Genomic DNA, 23,505 nt, shown 5'->3' on the forward strand with positions numbered 1-23,505 from the left:
CGGCAGATCCTAGTAAAACTTGGAGAAAAGATTTGTTTTTAATTTTTAAGAATTTTTATTCATCCCTGCATAATTTCTCATGCAACTTTTGAGTTTGCTCTGTTTTGTTGTTATAAACAATATATTTGCTTCCAAAATCCTACTTTCTGATCTCTCGGATTCCGTTTTTATTTAAAATCGTTGAAAAATTAAAAACTAAACGTAGTTGAAAACTTCACAGTCGATTTTAAGCCCTCCGCCGACATATTTAGTGTCAGTCGCCGCCGCCGTTAATATTTGTCGGCACAGGGCTCTGATGGAATAAAAATTATTTGTTTGGTTTTTTGTTCTGTCAGTCTGAGAAAATTTTTCGCATATTTTTTTCGTTAGAAATAATAAGCAAATCGTTTAAAATATAATATTAATCATTAAAAAAAGTGTGAACAATTGTTACAATATCTAATGGTTTTATAAATCTTGTGAAAAAATGTCTGAATGTGAAAATAAAGATGAGGTGCCACAGCTCTCCAGTGAGACGACGACGGTTGCACCCCTTGCTACAGCACAAACAACAAATACAGAAATGCCGGCTTTGGAAAGTGCATTTCGTGCTTTAGAAGAAATTGCAAATGAAGATTTTGATCTTATGTTGCCGGAAATGGAAAATACAGGTGAGACATCTGCAATGGTAGAGGAGGAAATAAAAGATAAAGCTCAAATATCTGAAATAGATGATGGCCAGTATGGGGAACAACCCACCACAAGCAATCTGAATACTGGAGGGGAAAATTTGGAGCTATCAAAAGGTAAATAGTTCTTTTGGTTACAAAATGTTCGGCAAATCCTTAGTAAACCAAGAGAAAATATCAATTAATAAAGATATAATAGGTTTGGGTATTAATGTTTGTTAAGGCATAGGCTTAATTTTCCTTTTGCTCTCAAATGAGGTGCGCTTCTGAGAAATAATCGTATAAATTTCTTTAAAATGTTTAATACATATTTATTTTCCAAACAAATCTCGAAATTGTAAATTAGCTGAAGCAGAACAATTTATGTCAGAGGCATTTTTTGAAGGCGTTGATTCAGTACTTGAACCTGCCCTTGAACCCAAAGCAATAGAACAAATTGAAGAACCTAAAAATATTGCCTTGGACGAAGTATGTCCTAAGGAAGTTTCCAATCTTCTATCAGAAGATATAGATTTAAATGTTACAGAACAAATAACTTCGAAAACCACTGAATCTAATGAACAAAACATAGCTACCTCTCCAATAAAAGAAATACCAGCAGAAGAACCACCTGTAATACCAACACAATGTCTGGAAAGTTCACATGAGAAAAAAATTGATGATACTGAAGACGCAAGAACTATTGTAGCTGAACCGGTTGCTGCAATTGAGGCACAAACTTCAGCTATAGAAGAACCAGTAAAACAAACCGATGATATGGAATCTTTAAAGCTTCTTCAACATACTACCGAAACTTCTGAGGTGGAAACTCAAGACGATGTAAAAGATACAGTAAGTAAGGAAAAAGTTTCGCATGATATTGCTTCTATTGAGAGCGAGCTGTCTACTAAAGAAAATATTGAAAGTGAAACTCCTAATGATGAACCCATAGAACCTATGGATACTTGTGATAGTCAAGAATCTATAAATTTAATTATTGATGAAACATCAAATAACGCAGAGACTAAAGATGAACTTTTGGACAATAATAAAATAGACGAAGACACAAATATGGAAGTAGATCTAAAGGAAAGTTCAACTGAAGTCCAGGACAAACCGGCTGAAGAATCTCAGAAAGATGTTAATACAAGTACAGAAACAACTAACGTAGAAGGAGCAAAGATTGAAAAACAATCTATAGAAGAAAAAACTAATGATAAAGATTGTCTTAATAAGTCTAAAGATGATGATGTTATACCCATAGAACAACCGCCGGTACCGGTAATTGAAATTGATGATGAAGATGATATGGAAACTGAGGATAAACAAATAGCTATGGATGTAGATAAAAGCGTTAAAGAATCTAACGATACTAAAGAAGAAACAGTTAACAGTGATAATCAAAATGAAGACTTGTTACTAGAGAAATCATCAGAAAAACCTTTAGAAGATGATATGATAACCGAAGAGCCAAAATCTTCTTCTAATGACTTGGAAGAAACTAATGATGAGGTTTTCTACAATAAGGAATGTATAAATTATGAATGTCCACATAAACACAAACAGTTCTTCAAAGTACCACAGTTTGCTTTTAGTTACTTTAAGGTAACAAAAAAGAAATTTAAGACTCAATATATTTGTGCCGATTGCTATGACAAAGCTTTGGAAATGTATGAGGTAAGGGGACTTATTTTAATTGTTTTTATATACATAGTTTTTAATAACTTTTGTTCGCAGGAATTTTGTGGTTTAATAAGTGCTAAACAACCATTACTTTTGGAAAACATACCAACCGGTAGACAAGAATTTGTAGAAATCATCGATAGCAGTGATGATGAAGATACAAGTACTGTTAAGGCCAAGACATCTGAGCCCTTTAAAACAGCATTCTCGAAAAATGATCTATCACTTATCGAAGCAGAATTACATGCTACTATTAAGTCTGTGTTGGAAAGAGTTGAAATACAGAATCAATTGACCTGGTCCAAAACTATACTAACAGAACGTTTAAAACGTTTGGAAATGGAAACCGAATACGTTGACGGCGAGTTAAAAGCTTTACAAAGAAAAGCAGATAAAATGCATGAAGGTTTATATTCCTGTCCCAAAATAAAAATACGTCAGCTACAGCCTTTAGATTTAAATAGTGGCAAGCTAATGAGTTTTGAGTCGCCAACAGTGCAAAAAGAAATACAGGTTAGTTTAAACTAAAATAAATATTTCTCTTTTACTGAGTATACTTTTTTTGCAGCCTATTCCACCGGTGGGTGAAATTGAAAGGCCTCCCATTCAGCAAAACTTTATTTATTTTGCTGTTAAAAATAATCCCATTGCTAGTTGGGTACCTTGTAGAGTTATCGAACTAGTTGATAGTGGTTCTTATAATGTTAAACATTATAAAATTAAATTCATTAAGAATCAAAATCAAGTTCCTAAAACCGTACCAGCGAAATATTTAGCCTACTATGATCCTCCAGCTGTTAGATTGCCCATAGGTACGCGTGTTATTGCCTATTTTGATGCCACATCCTTGGCCAGAGGTCGTGAGAAAATTAATGTTCAAAGCGCTTTTTATCCCGGTATTATTGCTGAGCCTTTAAAGCCTAACAATAAATTTAGGTGAGTTTGCAAATGAAATTTTTAGGGTATTTTGTTCATTGTTAAAAGAATGTAATATAAGAGCTTTTTTTAAGTGATTTTTTTTTATAAAAAAGCTTTTAAGTGAAAAAAGATTTTAAATAAAAAAAATCATAAAAAAGATCATTTATGTGAAAAAGCTTTTTCATAAAAAACCGTTTTTAAATGAAAAAAGCTTTTTCATAAAAAAGTAATGTTTTTAAATGAAAAAAGCTTTTTCATAAAAAAGTAATGTTTTTATCATATTTTTAAAGCATTTTCACAAAAAACCCTGTTTTATAGCCCTATAAAATGTGGAGAAAACTTAATAAAAAAGCTTTTTTTTTACAGCGAAAAATTGTTTGTAAAATACTATGTATTTTTATAAAAAAAAAAAGGTATTTTCTCTTAGCATTTTTTCTAAAAGGTGAAATATATTGAAAAAACAATTGTTCCATAAAAAGCTTTTTATGAAAAAAGTAATTTTTATAGTTTTTCCATAAGAAATTGTTTTTCATGTAAGCAAAAAGCTTTTTTAATATTTTTTGTATATTTTCCGAAAAAGCTTTTTTAATATAGAAACTTTTTTCGGCAAAAAAACATGTTTTCATTAGCTTAAGTGAAGAAAGTAACTTCATAGAAAAGCTTTCCTAAAAAAAGCTGTTTTACTGTAAAAAGTTTTCACTTAAAATAAATCAAGTTTTTTCGCTAACATTTTCATTATATATTTTACTAAAAATTCTTTTATTTAAAGCTTTTGCAATTAACATTTTTTATTGAAATTTTGTTTCACTCTTAGCAAAATTCAATTAAAAGTTATAAAAAAATGTTGCCAATGAAAACAACATTTTCAATAAAAAATTGTTAAACAATTTTTCATAAGTTTTTAATTTTTTCACAAAAAAAATCTTTTTATATAAAGCTTTTTCTCTAAAAGAGTTTTTTTTTATAAAAAGTTATATACATATAAACTTTTTCAATAAAATGTTGTATAAAAGCTTCTCCAAAAAAAAATTATAAAAAAGAGTTTTCAATAAACTTTCATATAAAAGATTTCTCAATAATAACTTGGAATAAAAAGTTCTAAGAAATCTTTTTAAGTAAAAAAAGTTTTTTTCACAAAATTTTTTTTAAAGATAAATTTTTTCCCAATAAAAATTTATAAAGCTTATTCCCTGAAAAATATTTTTTAACATTTTTTTAAAATAAAAAAAGCTTTTTTCACTAAAGTATTCTTTATATAAAAGCTTTTTAATAAAAAGTTTAACAAAGCTTTTTCAATAAAAATGTATAAAAAAACTTTTTTAATATAAATTTATAAAAAAAGCTTTTTCAATAAAAACTTATATGAGTGCTTTTTCAACCAAAAGTTATTTATATTAAAGCTTTTTTAATCAAAATTTATAAAAATCTTTTTTCAGTAAAGATATTTAAAGAAATTTGTTTTCCAAAAAAGTAATAATAAAGCTTTTTCAATAAAAAAAGTTGTAAAAATTTTAAGAAATCTTTTTAAGTAAAAAAAGTTTTTTTCACAAAATTTTTTTAAAAGATAAATTTTTTCGCAAAAAAAAATTATAAAGCTTATTCCCTGAAAAATATTTTTTAACATTTTTTTTTTAATGAAAAAAAGCTTTTTTTACTAAAGTATTCATTATATAAAAGCTTTTTAATAAAAAGTTTAACGAAGCTTTTTCAATAAAAATGTATAAAAAAACTTTTTCAATATAAATTCATAAAAAAGCTTTTTCAATAAAAAATTCAATAAATAATAAAATCTGTTTCACTTAAAAATTTTTAATCTTTTAAGAAAAAAGGTGAAAGCATGGTAAAAAAATATTAATATTTTCTATACCATGGGTGAAAGTATATTTTTTCTTAAAAAAAGAGTAATTTTTCAAATTTTATTTCCTTTTTAGATATTTGATTTTCTACGATGACGGTTATACTCAATATGTCTATCACAAAGATGTACGTTTAGTTTGTCACGTCTCCGACTGTGTTTGGGAAGATGTACATCCTGCCTCCAGAGATTTTATACAAAAATATCTAACACAATATTCCATTAATCGACCAATGGTACAAACACAAAAAGGACAATCTATGAATACCGAATCAAATGGTTATTGGTTACATGCTCGTGTCGTTGATATTGATTGCAGTTTGGTATTAATGCAATTTGAAGGTAGTAAAAGTCATACGGAATGGATATATCGTGGTTCTTTGCGTTTGGGACCGGTATTTAAAGAATATCAAAAATCTCTACAAAAGAATTCCAATATGCCGGTATCACGTTTGCCTAGAGTGAGTTTGAAAATATTAAGTTTTTTGATTGTTTTGTTATATTAAAGTTTGTTTCTTTCGTAATTTAGCGTACAGAACCTTTTATACGTTATACCGAAGATGAGGAAACTTCCTCACAGCAACAGCAACAACAACAGCAGCAACAAACAGAAAAACAACAAACGGCTGATAGTAATCGTGCCGTAGCGCGCAAGACATTTGGCAGACCTGAATCCATGATGAATTCAGCACAACCCAGCAGCTACCAACAGCAGCAACTACAACAGCCAACTGTTAAACATTTAAATAATTCTACTATTTACGTAGAAGATGAGAATAAACCTAAAGGAAAGGTATAATAACATAAGAAAAACTGATAATTTTATAAAGTTTTCTATATTGACTATTTCTTGTTTTAGGTTGTCTACTACACAGCTAAACGCAATTTGCCACCACGTAAATTTGTACCACATCAATGTTCACCTTCATGTCTGTTTGAAATCACTCACAATCTAAGTGCTTATAGTCCTTTATCGAAACCTTTACTCTCTGGCTGGGAACGTTTTATAATACGTCAAAAAATCAAACGGGTAGTTACCTATCGTGCTCCCTGTGGTAAAATTCTACGTAATATGAAAGAGTTGCATCACTATTTACGTGCCACAAATAATGTTTTAAATGTGGACAATTTTGATTTTAGCCACGAGATCAGTTGCTTGGCTGAGTATGTCATTGAAAGTGCTATTGTACAGAAACGTGATATATCAGGAGGTCAGGAAAAAATGGCCATACCATTGGTTAATTATTACGATAATACTCTGCCGCCAGAGTGTAAATATTCTGCTAAGGTTATACCCACAGAAGGAGTACATATTAATACGGATCCCGCATTTTTGGTGGGATGCGATTGTGAGGATGATTGTATAGTAAGTTATTTGTTGCTTAAAACTGTAAGCTATTAAAACTTTATTATTTCTTTTAATTGCATAACTAAAGGATAAAACAAAATGTGCTTGTTGGCAATTGACATTGGCTGGTGCCAAATATGGCAATCCAAATGCTGCTCCCGAAGAGGTGGGCTATCAATATAGACGTCTACATGATCATGTCCCCACCGGCATTTATGAATGTAATGCTAATTGCAAGTGTAAGAGCAGCTGTTTAAATCGTGTCGTGCAGAATTCATTGACCATGAAATTGCAAGTATTCAAGACTTCAAATCGTGGCTGGGGTCTACGTTGTATTAATGATATACCACGCGGTAGCTTTGTATGTGTCTATGCGGGTCATTTGTTAACCGAAGCTAAAGCTAATGAGGTAAGTTTAAATAATTTTCAAAAAATAGGAATATCTTTAAATAGAAATTCATCATAATTTTTTAAAAACTTCTAGGGTGGTCAAGATGCTGGCGATGAGTATTTTGCCGAATTGGATTATATAGAAGTTGCCGAACAAATTAAAGAAGGTTACGAATCAGAGGTTGAACTACCCGAACCTGAAGAAGAGGACGTCTACAATCCCGAGTTAGATGATGATGATTTCACACCCAGCAAATCATTTTTGACTAGAGCTAAACAAAAACAAAATGCCGCCAAGTCAACACGACCGGGTGGTAATCAAGACGATGAATCGCAAGAGAGACAAGTAATCAATTTTAATCCAAATGCTGACATGAATGAAGACTCAGTTAGGGAAAAGTATGTATACTTTTTTTTATTAAAAAAATAGAAAATATACAATTTTTTCTTTTAGTTCTATACGCAAACTATATGGCAAAGATGAAGCCTGTTATGTGATGGATGCTAAAATTTCGGGTAATTTGGGCCGTTATTTCAATGTAAGTTTATAAAATTTGTTTGCAATTGTTTCTTTATTTTAAATTTATGTTCTGTCTTTCAGCATTCATGTGCCCCTAATATGTTTGTGCAAAATGTTTTTGTGGACACCCATGATTTACGTTTCCCTAATGTGGCATTCTTTTCCTCGTGTAACATACGTGCTGGCACTGAACTAACTTGGAATTATAACTATGAAGTGGGTGTTGTACCAGGCAAAGTTTTGTATTGTCAATGTGGTGCAGCAAATTGTCGTCTACGTTTGCTTTAAGTTTATTTTTTACATTTATCTGGCATTGTGCTTTTACGAAAAATGTATCAGATTTAGTTTTTATTGGTCTTATTTTTAATTAGTATTAGTTTTTTTTTTCGTTTTGTCAGTATGTTTATTTTAATCAGTCTACTAGAGTTAATATTAAAATTAATTTTAATAAAATACATGAATTCTCAGTTTTAAACTTTTATTCGAAATGAAAATAAGTAAAACGGCGGGAAACGAAATACAAATTATCGAAAAGTCGACTTTTTTCAACTATAGAACATAATAAAACCCATCACTAATAATATGGCAACTTCTATCATGAGCAACATAAAAATAATAAAAAATACTCATCTCTAACAAAGTGTATTTACATAAGCGACAGCTGACCAGAGATACAAGCCGAGACGGCTCAAATCGGCGGCGGCTGGCCGCCGGTAATATTTTGCAAGCCGCGCCGCCGCAGAATTCTTTCGGCTCAAAAGCTAAGTCGGCTTAAACGTAGCCGCTGATAAAGATTTTTAATCGCACATGTATTTCAGAAAATAATTTCACCAATTTGAACGTAGTTGCCACTATTTTAAATTCTTATGGCAAATTGAAAAGAATTGCCACACAATATTGTGCTAATATTAAAATAGTGAAAACTACTATAAATGTCCATTTTCTGCAGAAAAAACTTATATAGAGACAGGTTTCTATATATCAGACTATTATTCTGACATTTTTCATTATAATTAACGTTTATAAGGTCAATTTCTGAAGAAAAAGTTAAAGTGAGCCGACAATTCAGCCGCCACCGATATTTTCTATAATAAGCCGCCGCCGACCTAAAATTGATGCGCCGCCGCCGCCGATCATTTTGCATCGGCTTGTATCTCTGCAGCTGACTAATTATATCTTTATAAAAATTAAAATCCTGTTTGTCAAACTCTATATGTAAAAAAAAAGTGTGCTGTCAAACATCACATTAAAAATACGCCGATAGTTTTACCTTTATAAAATACGCCTTGACATGTAAACAATCTGACAGCTCTATTTTCACACAATATAAACAAAGCAATTTGCAAATACACAGAAAGTTGCACCAAAAAATTAAAAAAAACACATTCATCAAATATGAATCCCAACATGAATATGCATGCTATGCCTCAGCAACAAATGGGTGGTGTTGGTAATATTCCTGGTGCCGTTGGACCACCAAATCCCATGATGCAACAGGGTGTATCACCATTGATGCAGTCATCGCCACAGCAAGCACCCGTAGGACAACAAATGGTGCCACAACAGCAACAAATGGCCGGACAAATGCCGCAGAATCCACAAGGGCAACCGCAGCAACAACAACAACAGCATCCACAACAACCGGAAAAAATAGATAATATATCCAAGGTGAAGAGTTTATTTATGCCCATGAGAGAGTCGCTGTTATTGACATTTCGTGGTGCGGCTTTTACACTACAGCAAAATAATATGGCCGACAATTTAAAAAGGGACGCAGTCATGAATTCAGCACGTTTCGATAAACATTTGGAGGAATTCTATACGTATTGCGATCAAATTGAGTTGCACCTAAAGACAGCCATGCAATGCATGCAGCAATTGTCCTCGGCTCAACATTATTTGCCCGGTGCCGTAACTGCCCTAAGAACTGAACCCTACATGCAGGATAATCCTGCTGGTCCTATGCCATATCCTACATTCTTAAATACGGTACGGGTTCACATACAGTCGACTAAAGATCTGCGTGATACTTTGATCAGTGCTTCGCAAAATATTTCGCAAGCCGATTGATGACAGTTAAACATGGATTGAGCTTCTTAGAATATGAAAGATAAAAAAGGATAACAATTCATGGTGTTTATTTCATAAGAATATAAAATATGTATGTGTAACAGTTAAAAATATAAATAATAAAACGAAAATGTAGGCCTAGTAAAGTAAAAAAAAAACTGTATTATTCATCATCAGCTTCTGCTTCCTGCATTTTTTGCAAACGTATTTTAAATACATTATCATCGACCAAATGCTTCTGTATGACATAAACATTATTGGAACATCCCGCTACGGGACATCTTAGACGTTTATTGATTTGTATGGCTTCCAAAATCGAAGATCTCTCATAATGATGATTGCACAGGGTATTACGTACCGGATTTTGCATACGCTGTTTAGTTAGAGGATCATATACATTTATCTCACTTTCCATTACAAAATCATCACTTTCGATGCGTGTCGCATTACTGCCGGCGGCTGCCTCACCATCTTGTTCCATTGCCTGGGCAATTTGCAGCAATTGCTGCTTGAAATTCTTAAAATCGGAACTTTTCTTTGGATCGTACTTTTTGGACAGGCGCACATGCAACTGATTATGATATTCTTTTTCGAAATCTTCGACGGTAGCCTGCTCTTTGGCTACTTCAATGGCGTCATCCATACGTTTGGCATTTTCTTTTGTTGTTAACAATTTACAAGCCATTTCCAAATAAGTACGAGGATTTTGCCATTCTGTTGAGCGAAGGGAGGTGATAAATGCTGTCGTTAATATTTTTGGAAATTTAAAAAAAAATCTATTTACCTTCGTCACCAAATTCTAGAGCCAAATGATAGGTTTCTAGCAAACATTGAAGTGCATTATCCAATTCAGCGTTTAATTGAGCGTTCATATTGATTTGTTATGGAAATTAATTAATAATGTTTTATGTTTATTGCGCCTTGAAATAAACAATAATGTTTGTATAAATTAGTGATTGCAAATCGAACGATAACTAACGACTCTACTTTTAAACGATCGATTTTCTTGTGGTGACAGACAAAAAAATGATATGAAAACAGATGTACTAGGTAGTAGGGTTCAATAAATCGACTTTCGAATAATCGAACAATCGACATTTTGTCGAAAAAAGTCGAAAAGTCTAAGTCGACTATTTTGTTCCAAAAAAGTCGATAACTCGACTATCGTCTGTGAAAAAAGTCGACTTTGTGAATAAAAGTCGAAAAAAGCCGAAAAGTCTGAAAGTCTGAAAGTCGAAAAGTCAAAAAAATTCGATAAGTCGGAAAAAGTCGATAAGTCGAAAAGTCGTAAAAAGTCGAAAAGTCAGAAAAAGTCGAAAAAAGTCGAAAAGTCGGAAAAAGTCGAAAAATCGAAAATTGTAGAAACAAGTCAAAAATAGTCAAAAATTTTAAAAAAGTGGAAAAAAGTCAAAAACTCTAAAATAGTCGGAAAAACTCGAAAAAAGTCAAAAAATAGTCGGAAAAAAGTAGAAAGAAGTCGAAAATAGTCAAAAAGTCGAAAAAATCGAAAAGTCGAAAAAAGTCGGAAACAGTCGAAAAAAGTCGACTATTTATAAAATACTTATAGTCGAAAAGTCTAAAAGACGACTTTTATTTAAATGAAAAAAGTCGAAAAATCGACTTTTCATAAAATGCAAAAAGTCGACTATTAACTAAATGAAAAAAGTCGAAAAGTCGACTTTTCGTTTCAACTATAGAACCCTAGTTCTAGGTAGGGTTATATAAACGACTTTTAAATAATCGAAGAATCGACTTTTTATCGACAAGTCAAAAAGTAAACTTTTTATAAAGCGAAAAAAATTCAAAAGTTCGATAAATCGGAAAATGTTGAAAAAAAGTCGACAATCGCTAGTAAAAACGGTCCGAAAAGTCTACTTTTCATAAAACAGAAAGTAAAAAAGTCGACTATTCATAAATCGCAAAGTCGAAAATCAACTCTTCAAATATACGAAAAGTCGACTTTCTGCAATTTATATAAAGTCGACTTTCTAACTTTTTTAATTTAAAAAAAGTAGAATATTTATCTAACTGAAATGATCATAAAAAATTAACTAAAATTTTCTAGTTTTACTATTAAATATAGATATATTTTTTATACAAAAAAATAATATAATTCTCATAAAGCAAATTACAATTTTACTGTTACATAATTATTCAACCTGAATGAAAAAAAATAAATCGTTTGTTTTCCTAGTTTAAAATGTACAAATTGTTATTTGTTTGCAATTACAATATATGAAAACTTATTGTTTTAATTTATTTTACTTTTTTTTTATTAAGAAATATAATATATATGGTATTTCTTGATTAAATAACAAAACAAAAAAAGTGATTGGTTTTTAACATTATTTTGTTAAATTCCTCTGTGTGCTTTATAACATATTTGTCGTTTTCTTTTTTTTTCATTCTTTTCTCTTGGCTTTTTTTTATAAAAAATATATGATGAGGATGAGCTAATAATCACATATTAACATCATTAACAAATTATCAGTTTTTTATGACGAGAATTTGATAATCGAAAAAAAAGAGCTCAACAGACGAACAAATGAAATTCTAAAAGACTGTTGTTTTAGTTGTTTAGGGATCGAAAAGTAAACGTTACAGGGTTTATGTGACTGATTGATTGGCCGATGTGGTTGGACTAACTGACTATTTACATGAAATCATCGTAATCATCATAGGTATTATAATCGTTGCCATATTTTTTATAACCATCAATATCCTAAAAAGAAAATAAATTAATTATTTTACTTTAAAAATCTATTTGTTGTTACTTACATCACTTTCCTTTTTCAGCGTAACTTTGCCTTTACCCTTGCCGGCAGGTTTCTTGGCATTTTGTTTTTCTAATTTCACTTTTTCGGTGTGTAAATTTTCAACGCTAACTTTCAGTTTTTTCAAATCGGGAAGAGCCACTGAAAGAAATTTTAACAACAAAGGCAAGAGCATAAATACATATTTTGTTCTGGTATAAAGTTATAGCATATTGTTTATACTTACAATGTACACCTATGCTACGTACTAAATCCTCAATAAATTGTGGGAAATGTGGCGATTCTTTATATTGTGCTAATTTCCAACTAAGCGTCGCTCCAAATTCTTTAAATTCTTCTTCAGTTTGAGGATTAAATGCATCTAAACCACCACCAATGTCTTGTACACCAAATGTTTCTAAAGCACTCTTTAAATCAGATTCTTCTTGAATTTTTTGCAGACGCAACTTTTCAGCTAATTTCTCTTCAGGTGTCATGTTTGCTAAACGCTGAGCTTCAGCTTCTTCGGCCAGTCTCTGTTGGTGGAAGTAAATGTCATCAATAAGTTTGATGTAATAAAAACAACTGTATGGAGACATGTCTGATCATAAAGTAATTTTGGAACTATGGTACTATATCACCTAAATTTCTCATCGGTAATACATAGTACTTATTTTGGATGTTGTGAATTTTAGATCGTATTATGTTTATTAGTTATTATATTTACCTCTTGTTCGGCTAGTTTTGATTTCAGTGCTTTATTAGGTTTCGTTTTAACGGGTGCCTTTACTTTTGTTTCATTCTTTTCTTCATCCTTCTTCTCTTCCTCCTCAATATCCCAACTGTCCTACAAATGGAAACGAATCAAATTAGGTATGAAGTTCATCAGTATTTCAAAGATTTTAATAACATTAATGTAAAACATCAATAGCAAATTGCTATTAGACCTATTTTTACTCATGTCGATCAGAGTGGTTTCAATTTAGGAGGGAAAAATATATGTATAATAACAACAATTTCATTTTAAACAATAGAATTGGATAAGCGATTTTCTAGTGCAATATCGCTGTTTTTATGAAGTCAAATTTTTAGTGAAATATCAAGGTTTTGGTGACGAAATAACGCCTAATATTGGACTGTTTCGTAAAATAGATCAAGAATCCTCGGATTTTATCAGGATACAGGAATTATTACGGATTTATTATAAGTACATATTTATATTTTAACGGTGTACAATATTGTAAGTTTTACAAACATTAGCATAAACGCATATTATGCTCCATACTATAATCGAGTAGGGTATAATAAAACTTGTTGAAAACCACTTTCTACAATGATTTGGTTTGAAACAATATGCAAGGCAGGCAAAATGAAGCAATATACATGGGTACTGCATAATTTAAAACAAAAATATACACATTAACACATAAACAAGGCGGGTGGGGGGAGACACAATCAACAACACAAAGGCCACAAAAAAATCATACACGTGTCAATTGAAAAGCAAGTTACTAAATTCTTATATGCATAATTATGTTAACAAATAAATACATAAAATATTGTATTAGTTAAACAAACAACACTTACTTTGACATCTTCATCATCGTCCTCACCAGCCCATTTGTTAATATTGTCGGGTATAACAACTATAGGCTTGTCAGCAGCACTTTCTAGAAGCATAAAGATTTTTTGTCACATATTAATACATTTGCTGATTTCATGTTCAATTTCAAGGTTTCATTATGTATTTTCTTAAGAGATGATTTTTAAACGTATTCCTTACTATAAATATAACCAGAGATGTCTTATAATTGCCCATAAATATAAAGCACATGGCCAACATTTTTTTTTGATGGGGGAAGTGGCCTCTGTACGAAAATAAATTCCTTCGAACTTTCCAAGACTTCAAACAAAAAACATTTTTTGCCAACACTTACCCCAATCGTCTTCCATTTTTTTTAGTTTTTAACTTTGCAAAACTATTTAGAAATTATATATTTAAGAATTTTTTATAAATTTTTTTGTTAAAATTACAATAATTTGTATAAAAATTGTGTCTTTATTTGGTTAAAAACGGGGTTTTCGTAATTTTTACTAAAAATGTGACGAATTAATTTTTTTACTTGAATAATGCACTGAAAGAGAGCTTTTATGAAATGCTTCTTCTTTTTTGTTGGTTTTCGCTCTCACTGTCTAACAGAGCCCTGCGCCGACAAATATTAACGACGTCGGCAGCTGACACTAAAAATATCGTCGCCGGCTTAAAATCAAATGTAAGCCGCCCTACAAGAACAGTGACAGTCATTTGACCGGTCATTTGACTGACACTAGTGAAGGAAATATCGATCACTGCGTAGAACAAAGTTTCTATCAAGTTCTTAAGGGCAATATGAAAAATTTGATGGAAACTTTTGTGTACATGTGATCTTGCATCTCCCTTGCACTTATGAATTCTACCGATTTTAAAACATATATTTGAGCTGCTCACTCTTTTGCTTTTTACCAATCAAGGATGATGGAAATGTTAGTCACGATTGACAAATCATTCTTTATGGATATATCCATCACAGTTGACCAATCACACTTGATGAATTTATCCGTCAAATTTGACGGCTATGCCAATTTATAATAAAACACAATTTATTAACATTTTAAGATATATATTTTTAATTTTATTAATATACATAGTAAGCATATACATAAATTAACTACCATTTCACCATTTTACATACCTCACAGAATGTAAAATCCTCCTATGCTCCTTTTAATTTTAGGAAATAAATTGTCTGTAAAGAAATGCATATAAATATTGAAATATAAAAATTAAAAGTAAATATGTATTCATATTACCACAGATAGATTAAACTCCGAAGTGTATATTCTCAGCTCCACTTCCTCACCGTTTTTAAATTACAATAAATCTCTTTATTTTTAATAATTTTAGTCTTAAAATTTTTAATTTTTTGCTTTTTGATCTTTGGCTTTCACTGAAATAATTAATTTATGCGACGAAAACACAGTGACAGTCAAATGTAGTTGTTTCACTCTTTCATATGCAAATGAAACCCTTTATCACACATTGAGTAAATCACAGTCATTTTACCGGTCATTTGACCGTCATTATTGATGGAATTATCCATTAATTATTTTTTTTTAGTAATTTTTAAAGAAAAATGTTGCAAGTGTGTTAGTAAAATCATTTTGTATGTGTTAGTTTCGGTCATACATTTCTTGTAGGGCGGCTAAGTTCGTAAAAATGCTTAATTTTAAAATTTTCAATGATTTTAAATAAAAACGGAATCCGAGGGATAAAAAAGTGGGATTTTGTATATAATTTATAACAACAAAATAGAGCAAGCACAAAAGTTGTGTGAGAAATTAAGCAGGGTATTTCCGAGGTATTTATTTTTGCCTCATAGTGTAATCTAAATAACATTTTAATTTGTTTTTTTTTTAACTTTAATTTGTAATACTCCATCAAAAGCACCTCTCAAAGGCCTTAGATTATTTCTATTTTAGCGGTAATTTCTTTATGAAATGAAACTAGCTATACCCAGTGTGCTTAGCTACTCTCCAATATCCAAAGTCCCCTTTTAAAGGTTTTCATACTTGTTTCAAGGTTCAGTATTGAAAGTCTCCTTTCAATAAGGACCCTATAAGATTGATTTTATATTTTCATTGAATCAGGATGATGCATGTTTAATTTTCAACCAGAAATTCTTCGCATACAGATTTTTATACAATCAGGAAGCTGCGTGTCCAATTTTAGCATTAGTAAAAGAACAGAAAATAACCAAAAAGTTTCCTTTTTAAATTTTCGTTCAATCAGGATACTGCGTGTTTAATTTTATGTTTACATATTAATTATTTTAGAAAACTCATAGAGTACCAGTTGAAGTAGGAAAAAGTACCAAAGTAGACCTCTTTTATTTAATTTCATGTTCCTAAGTTTAATATTATATAAAAGTCCATTTATGGAACACTGCAGTGTTGTTTGCAAAAATAATGAACAAATTCTTTTAAATGTTTAAGCGACATGGCCACACATCAAATTTGTTGACTCAAACGGTAAGTATTTTGATTGTGTTAGTAAAAAAATTCCCACCGTATATATACATGTGAGTTTTTTTTTTTTCACTAAACAATTAAAAAACTTACCGTTTGAGTCTACAAATTTAATGTGTGGCCATGTCGCTTTACAACTGATAAACGCCAAAATTATGTTCTTAACGTTTTTCAAGTCAGCGACAAAGTGCAACACTTTTCAAATAACAAAAACAATTACGGTAACAAATAGAATTTATGTTAGATCTATTCAGATGGAAAGCTGTAATGTCAAATCACACTAAATAAATACGTTAATATGTCAAATTCAATACAAAAAAAAAAAAAACAAAGAAAATCTCTAAACTCCCCCCTACTGGCATCTTATGAAATTCGACTTGTCCGGTAACTTCATTTATTAATGCTGCACAGCTGATAATTAGAAAAAAAATTAAAATTAATTTGAAAAAATTAACAAAATTTTGCAAATGTTAATAAAAATTTAAAAAACCTGCAGTTAAATATTACAAATACAATTAAACTATCAAAATTTATTAAGTGCAACAAAAAAAAAGTCCTATAAACTTCAGTTGTGGTTTGCGTGTGTGGGAAGAAGTTGCAACAAATAAAGAAAATTTCTTTGTCTTTTAGAAACACATCAAAAGGAAACCTTTGCAATAATGGCAAAAGTAATTTCACAAGATACATTTGATGATGTTGTTAAAGAAAACATTGTAGAATTCGACATGTCACCCGAGGAAGCCAAACAGGAGACCATCAATCAATTTGAAGCACAAGTAGGTGTTCAAGTGTAAACGGAAAGGGCAGGCAGGGGTGTTCTGCTAGAAATGACTCATTTAAATATTTATTTGTTTTAGGGCATAAATCTGGCAAACATTATTAAGGATTTGACCATCAATGCTGAATCGGGTAAACCCATTCTTAATGAGTCCATTGACAATCTTAAAGTTTATCTGGACGATAAATGTGAGGACAAAGGAAAACTTTTGAATTTACTTAAAATAATCGAAGATGAATGTCAAAAATCTCTACCACATCGTGTATTGGCTGCTAAATATCAGGTCAACTGTCTGCTGCTACAAATTTTAGATCAACAGCTTGATTTAGCCGAAAGTAAAAGCAATACCGATATTATTGAGGCCACTCTTAAAACATTGAATAGTTTATATAATAAACAGCCCGATATATTTGACGCCACCTCTTTGGCTTTGGCTAAGCGTCTACTTGACACTTATGGCGATAATGATCAGTTGGCCTGCTTGTCTCTACAATGGCTTCAGAAATGTTGTGTTATGCACGAAATGAATCGACAAAATATCATTAAAGCCAATATCATAGAACATATAAAACCATTTGTGAGCAAGGATAAGAGTAAAGTATTGCGAGATGCTTTAACCCTTTGTCGTTATTTGGTTTTAGATGATGATATTCGTGTTGAGTTCGGTTGTGCTCATGAGCATGCTCGTCAATTGGCAGCTGAATTTATTGTCGACTTGACAAATCTTCTGGCTGAATTTGAGGAGGTTACTATATTAGCTGATTTGTTATTAACTATTGGTACTTTGGCGGTGCGACAAGAATTTTGTACTACGGTCGATGAAGCAGGCGGTATTAAGTTAGTGTTAGGAGTAATGGTGAGTGAACATCTATATGATATTTAGATAGAAAAATAGGTAGATTATTTTCTTATAGGAAAACAATACAAATAATGTGCGTTTAAATCGTGAGGCACTCAAACTTTTACGTGCGCTTGCCGGTCATGATGCTGTTAAATGTCACATAGTACAACAAGGCGTTGCTCCCGTACTAAAAGAGCTGCTACACACTCATATGGTAAGTTACAAACAAAAATAATAATTTTATAACTCCGCACAAAATAAAAATAACAATTTCAGTCCAATGAAAATCTAGTAGTAGCAGCACTAGCCTGCATTTCCACTTTAACATTACGCGTTAAGGATAATAGTAAAATCCTGTTTGATACGGGAATTTCGGAGAATATTGTGGAAGCAATGCGTTTACATCAAAAAAATAAATTTGTGCAGGTGGTAGAAAAAAATACAAAAAGTTAAGAATATTAAAATATCTTGAATTATTCTTCCAGCGCAATGGTGCATGGGCTATACGTAATATGGTATCACGTTCGCGCGAACAATGTGACACTTGGCTATCGTTTGGTGTTGAGGATGTCTTAAATACCGCCATTAGCGAACATCCTACCATTTTGCAAGATGTCAAAGCGGCCTTACGTGATTTGGGCTGTAAAGTTGATTTGAAAGAGGAATGGACTGGTACAGCCGAAAAGAAAATTACCAATAATTAAAAAAACAAACACACAAAATTCCCTTTTTGGTATAAACAAACAACTCTATTAAAAAGACTAACCATAAGCTTAATATATATTTATAAAAATAACGATCTACACGCCCATTTGTGCTCATTTATTATAATACATACATAGATTAATGGATTTATTAAGCACTAGTATTCTTTTTCCTAACAAATTTTTGTAATCTGGTATAACCAGTCTTTTATGCCAATTCTTTTTTTATATGCGTCTCTTTTTTTATACCTAACATTTAGAAATATTTAATAAAAATTTGTAATATTTGCAATAAAATAAAATAATTTGTTTAGCTGAAAGTTTTGGGGAAAAACTTTAGTGTATACATGTACTATGTATTTGGAGTGAAAATTGAAAGTATTTATGTCTGATATTAGGTTCAAAGAAGTTCGATCGATAAGTCCATTTAAACAGGTGATTAGTAAGCAAAAGCATTCGAAATACATTGAATTAGAGCGTAGGCAACAAATACTGAATTTTATGCTTGTAATAAAGTATATTTACTTTATTAATGGGGTTTTATTATTTTATAAATTTTATTTAAATCATAACTGGGTCAAACAAGGCGGAGGCCAGTGTTCGTCCACAGTTTTGCTAGTCACAGTAGCCTTAAGGTCTTCCTGCGACTGAACAATTATTAATTTAATAAAACAATCCGCTTTATGTTTTAATATGTCTTTATTGTTCAAGCGTTGCTTCATGAATGACAAGAATTTGCATGTGCAATGACCTTATTTGATTTTAGTCAAATCATACGGTCGTCTAGTACATAGATAATGAAAATAATACAAAAACAAATCAATACAAATAATAATGAGTGTGAGAGCGAATGATCAATAATACTCTTTTAGTGATGAACATTAAGCTTTGGTTATTGATTACAGAATTATTATGGTTACATTGTTAGGGTGTCCGGTACATAAATAAAAACAAAACAAATAGTCAGTAGCAATAGTTAACAAAAGAATTAGATTTAAATTTAAGTAGTTAAACAATATAACAATGATTGTATGATTAATAAAATTAGTTCAAATGATTTTAGATTTTAATAATAAAATAATATTTTATTATAAATATATGTAATCCAGGCTGCTACAACCTCCCCCTCTGGTGCATTAATCGTCCCGATGATGTCACCAGAAAATTAGTATTTCGGAATATTCTTCAACCGCATAGATCTTCTTAGAGGAAGGGAATCACTTTTATCGTCATTTAGCTTCTTGTATTTACTGTTGTTAGCTAAAGTTGAAGTATCATTTGGGTTCTTGAGTTGTTGTTGGTTGTTGTGTTGCTGTTGATTGTTGTCTTCTTGGTTGTTTAATTGTTGTTGTTTGTTGTTACTTTGTTGTTGGCTGTTGTGTTGCTGTTGATTGTTGTCTTCTTGTTGGTTGTTGCCTTGCTTATTGCTCGGACGACCTCGCTTCCTAATTGGGTAAATTGGGACATCAGATTCGCCTTCATATGGAGTTAAGGCAGAGATATGTAGTGTTGCAAGTGGTACTTTAGGTTCATTTAGAGCAGCAATAGTAAAACAAGATGAACCTTTAGTTCCAATAACTATATATGGACCATCTCTGCGAGGTGTAAATTTTGATGTTATTCCATCTTTTGCTTTACTCAGTATATGCGTTGCTACCAGCACCTTATCACCAATTTTTATATCATTTGGAAGTTTGCGTTTAAGATCTACAAAACTCTTATTGCGATCTTGCATTTTATATTGTGCTTCATTTGCAATTTCTAACGTATCTGCTAGCTTTAGAAGATGAGGCGTTATTTGAGGAATGAAATTCTCAGCTTTAACTATAGCCTTGAAGTCGTAGTTTACTTCTGTTGGAGTTCTGAGTTCTCGACCAAATGTTAGAAAAGCGGAAGAATAGCCAGTACTATCACATTTTGCCGTATTCATTGAAAATCTTATTGCTGGCAACATTAAATTCCATTTTGTGTGGTCTTTACCTACACAAATTGAGAGTTGGGTTTTCAAATCACGATTTTTCCTTTCCACAGGATTAGCCTCTGGGTGATATATTGCCGTAAAAGTTTGTTTGATTCCCAAACAGTAAGTTAATTTTTGCATTAGAGCGGAAATAAATTGGGTTCCATTATCTGTGTGTAATCTTCTAGGTATACCATATCTCAAAATTACCTCATTAAGAAGTGTTAAAGCACAGTTTTCAGCAGATGCTTCTTTTAATGCAAAAAGTTCTACCCATCTACTACAAATATCTTCTACTATAAGGATCCACTGGTATCCTTCTACAGTTTTAGGCAAGGGACCAAAAAGATCCACAGCAATAATTTCAAACCTCTTATTGCTACTTAGTGTTTGTAATAATCCGCAAGGTTTCATGTTTGTAGGCTTGTACTTTTTACATTCTTCGCAAGATTTCACGTAGTTAGAAATGTCCGTTCTTATTCCAGACCAATAAAAGAGTGGAGTTATTCGACATATGGTTTTATCTATTCCATAATGTCCAGACATTGGATCATTATGGTATTTGTTTAAAACTTGTAGACGATGTGACTTTGGTATAACCAATTGACCACTTTCAGAATCTTGATCTGCATTACATTTATAAAGAATACCATCAATCATTATATATCCACGATTTGTGTATCTGGTGACATTTTCGTCGTTATTTTCAAATGATGATATAATAATTTTCAAATCTTCATCTTCTAATTGAGCTTTCCGAAACTCTTCTAAACCTTCTCGAGGAAAATCAATTTCTACTGCATTACAGTCACAGGATTCAATACACAATTCATTCACACATGGTGGTCTCGAAAGGGTATCAGCAACAACATTTTGCTTTCCAGGTGTGTAGTTGAACGTTAAGTTGTAACTTTGAAGTAATAAAGACCATCTTGCTAATCTTCCGGTTGGAGATTTCAAAGTAAAGAGCCATTTAAGTGGTTGATGATCCGTGAAAACAGTAACTTTTGAACCTTCGATGTATCCTCTAAATTTCTGAACAGCCCATACAACTGCTAATGCTTCACGTTCAGTGGTAGAATAATTTCTTTCTGCTTGAATCAAAAGTCGACTAGCATACTCGATTGGGTGTTCGGCGTTTTTCTCCCCCTGCAATAATACAGCCCCGATCGCATAATTGCTTGCATCAGTTCTGAGGTAAAATGATTCGTTTTCTTTAACTTGTTGCAGAATTGGTGGAGTTGTTAGCTTTTCTTTAAGTTTTAGGAAAGATTCATTTTCATCAGCTGACCATTTCCATACAGCATTCTTTTTTGTCAAATTTGAAAGAGGTTTTGATATTTCCGCAAAATTTGGTATAAATCTTCTAAACCATGAACAAGTTTGTAGGAATGAAATAAGTTGTTTTAGGTTTTTAGGAGTTGCACGATTTAAAATGGCTGTTGTCTTTTCAGGGTCAATTTCTATGCCATTTTTTGTTAAAATATGACCTAAGTATTTTACCTTGGGTTTGCAAAAATAACATTTTTCTTTATTTAAATGAAAGCCAATAGTTTTAAGCTTGTTTAGAGTGAGGTCTAGATCAGATAAATGACTATCAAAATTTTTAGAACAAATTATAATATCATCTAAATATGCTAAAATAAGAACACTTGGAAGGCTTGATTTTATCTTATCGATTACTCTTTGAAATGTTGCCGGAGCATTCTTGAGTCCAAAAGGCATTCTATTGAAAACATATATTCCAAAAGGAGTAGTAAATGCAGTTTTTAACTTATCTTCTTCGTTCATTTCAATTTGCCAGTATCCAGATTTTAAATCAATTGTTGACATATAAGGTGTTGTTTTGGCAGCATGTAATAGATCTTCCATTCTGGGTAAAGGGTAAGTATCGGTTACAGTTATGGTATTAAGTTTACGATAGTCAACGCAAAGGCGTATTGAATTATCCTTTTTTGGTATTAAAACAACCGGAAAGGACCAAGGAGATTCCTTTTCTTCTATAATTCCTTTCGATAACATGTCGTTTAGTTCTGTTTTTAATTTTTCCTTCATAGCAGGTGAAATTCTGTAAGGTGGGTTAGTTATAGGTGAATGATTTCCTGTATCAATTTTATGTTTAATTCCTATAATAGGGGTGCTAATATTTTTAAAAACACATTCATAAGATTTCAAAAGTTTTATTAAATTTTCTTTTTCATTTACATTTAAATTAGATTTTTCATTTTCACAAATATTAAAATCGATGGCGTTTACGGGAAACGTTTTTATTAAGGGAGACTGCGAACTTGTTCTCTTCTTCTTCAATGGGGGAAATAAATCAACATCCTTTTCCTTCGGCATCTCAAAGTTTTGTGGCAGTGAATCTTCGAAAATCTTCAGGATTCCTCTTGGCGAATAGTCATTTTGTGGAGAGTAAATTGATTTTAAAGTTGGTATATTTTCAGAATCATTTTTGTTGTTAGATTCAAACCAGGACACAAAATTATTAATATGGCTAACGTTGGATGAACTTGGTTTATCGTCATTAATATTGGCTTGGTTTAAATAAACTTCATCTTTAACTTTAGAATGTTTTGATTTAAATTCAAATATCTTCTGAGGTTCATCTTTGTAATGCCATGTTCTTTGGGCTAGATCCATTACAATACCGGCTTGCTCCAAAAAGTCAATGCCGAGTAAGGTTCTATTATCTTTAGCCTTTGGAAGGCAAATAAAACGAATTCGCTTTAAGCGATTACCAATAATAATATCCACGATAGTTGAATATACATTCTCTTTTCGAGATATTCCATCAGCTAGGGTTATTTCCGCAAAGACTGACTGGAATTTAACTTTTTTCTCTACCAGCTGTTTGTACAGGAAATATCCAGCAATACTGGTTCTGGCAGCTGTATCCAGGTAAGCTTCACCTTTTAATCCACTTACATTAATTTCTACAGTAGGCACATTTCGACCAACAATATTTGTTTG

At 31.4% G+C, this 23,505-nt stretch overlaps 5 protein-coding genes across 6 annotated transcripts; 3 read left to right on the forward strand and 2 right to left on the reverse strand.

The window, feature by feature from the left end:
* Positions 1 to 279: 279 nt before the first annotated feature.
* LOC119601703 (histone-lysine N-methyltransferase eggless) lies at positions 280 to 7,828 on the forward strand. Of its 2 annotated transcripts, XM_037952838.1 has the most exons (12): positions 280 to 650; positions 711 to 785; positions 1,015 to 2,324; positions 2,385 to 2,843; positions 2,899 to 3,266; positions 5,180 to 5,564; positions 5,633 to 5,896; positions 5,963 to 6,469; positions 6,540 to 6,860; positions 6,936 to 7,240; positions 7,296 to 7,380; positions 7,443 to 7,828. In XM_037952838.1, exons 1-12 carry the CDS (start codon positions 467 to 469, stop codon positions 7,647 to 7,649), a joined length of 4,470 nt encoding a protein of 1,489 aa, XP_037808766.1. In that variant the 5' UTR covers positions 280 to 466; the 3' UTR covers positions 7,650 to 7,828. The 2 variants fall into 2 exon arrangements, with proteins under 2 accessions (XP_037808766.1, XP_037808765.1); XM_037952837.1 differs by having other exon boundaries at positions 280 to 785.
* A 764-nt stretch (positions 7,829 to 8,592) lies between these two features.
* Positions 8,593 to 9,583, forward strand: LOC119601709 (mediator of RNA polymerase II transcription subunit 29). Its single transcript, XM_037952845.1, has one exon. It carries the CDS (start codon positions 8,757 to 8,759, stop codon positions 9,429 to 9,431), a length of 675 nt encoding a protein of 224 aa, XP_037808773.1. The 5' UTR covers positions 8,593 to 8,756; the 3' UTR covers positions 9,432 to 9,583.
* Positions 9,483 to 10,447, reverse strand: LOC119601710 (E3 SUMO-protein ligase NSE2-like). Its single transcript, XM_037952846.1, has 2 exons — positions 10,216 to 10,447; positions 9,483 to 10,145 (listed from the first exon to the last, which is right to left on the reverse strand). The coding sequence occupies exons 1-2, from the start codon at positions 10,301 to 10,303 to the stop codon at positions 9,595 to 9,597; spliced, it is 639 nt and encodes a 212-aa protein (XP_037808774.1). The 5' UTR covers positions 10,304 to 10,447; the 3' UTR covers positions 9,483 to 9,594.
* A 1,249-nt stretch (positions 10,448 to 11,696) lies between these two features.
* On the reverse strand, positions 11,697 to 14,405 carry LOC119601711 (eukaryotic translation initiation factor 3 subunit J). The gene is made up of 6 exons (XM_037952848.1): positions 14,122 to 14,405; positions 13,772 to 13,854; positions 12,912 to 13,031; positions 12,432 to 12,720; positions 12,210 to 12,346; positions 11,697 to 12,153 (listed from the first exon to the last, which is right to left on the reverse strand). Exons 1-6 carry the CDS (start codon positions 14,135 to 14,137, stop codon positions 12,085 to 12,087), a joined length of 714 nt encoding a protein of 237 aa, XP_037808776.1. The 5' UTR covers positions 14,138 to 14,405; the 3' UTR covers positions 11,697 to 12,084.
* Positions 14,406 to 16,616: 2,211 nt separating this feature from the next.
* Positions 16,617 to 18,577, forward strand: LOC119601708 (armadillo repeat-containing protein 6 homolog). Its single transcript, XM_037952844.1, has 5 exons — positions 16,617 to 17,025; positions 17,107 to 17,883; positions 17,942 to 18,082; positions 18,145 to 18,294; positions 18,354 to 18,577. The coding sequence occupies exons 1-5, from the start codon at positions 16,909 to 16,911 to the stop codon at positions 18,570 to 18,572; spliced, it is 1,404 nt and encodes a 467-aa protein (XP_037808772.1). The 5' UTR covers positions 16,617 to 16,908; the 3' UTR covers positions 18,573 to 18,577.
* The last annotated feature ends 4,928 nt before the right edge of the window (positions 18,578 to 23,505 follow it).

Source organism: Lucilia sericata, unplaced genomic scaffold, assembly GCF_015586225.1.
Source record: "Lucilia sericata isolate MDLA Ls3-8-SP2 unplaced genomic scaffold, ASM1558622v1 Contig000186F_arrow, whole genome shotgun sequence".
NCBI lineage: Eukaryota > Metazoa > Arthropoda > Insecta > Diptera > Calliphoridae > Lucilia > Lucilia sericata.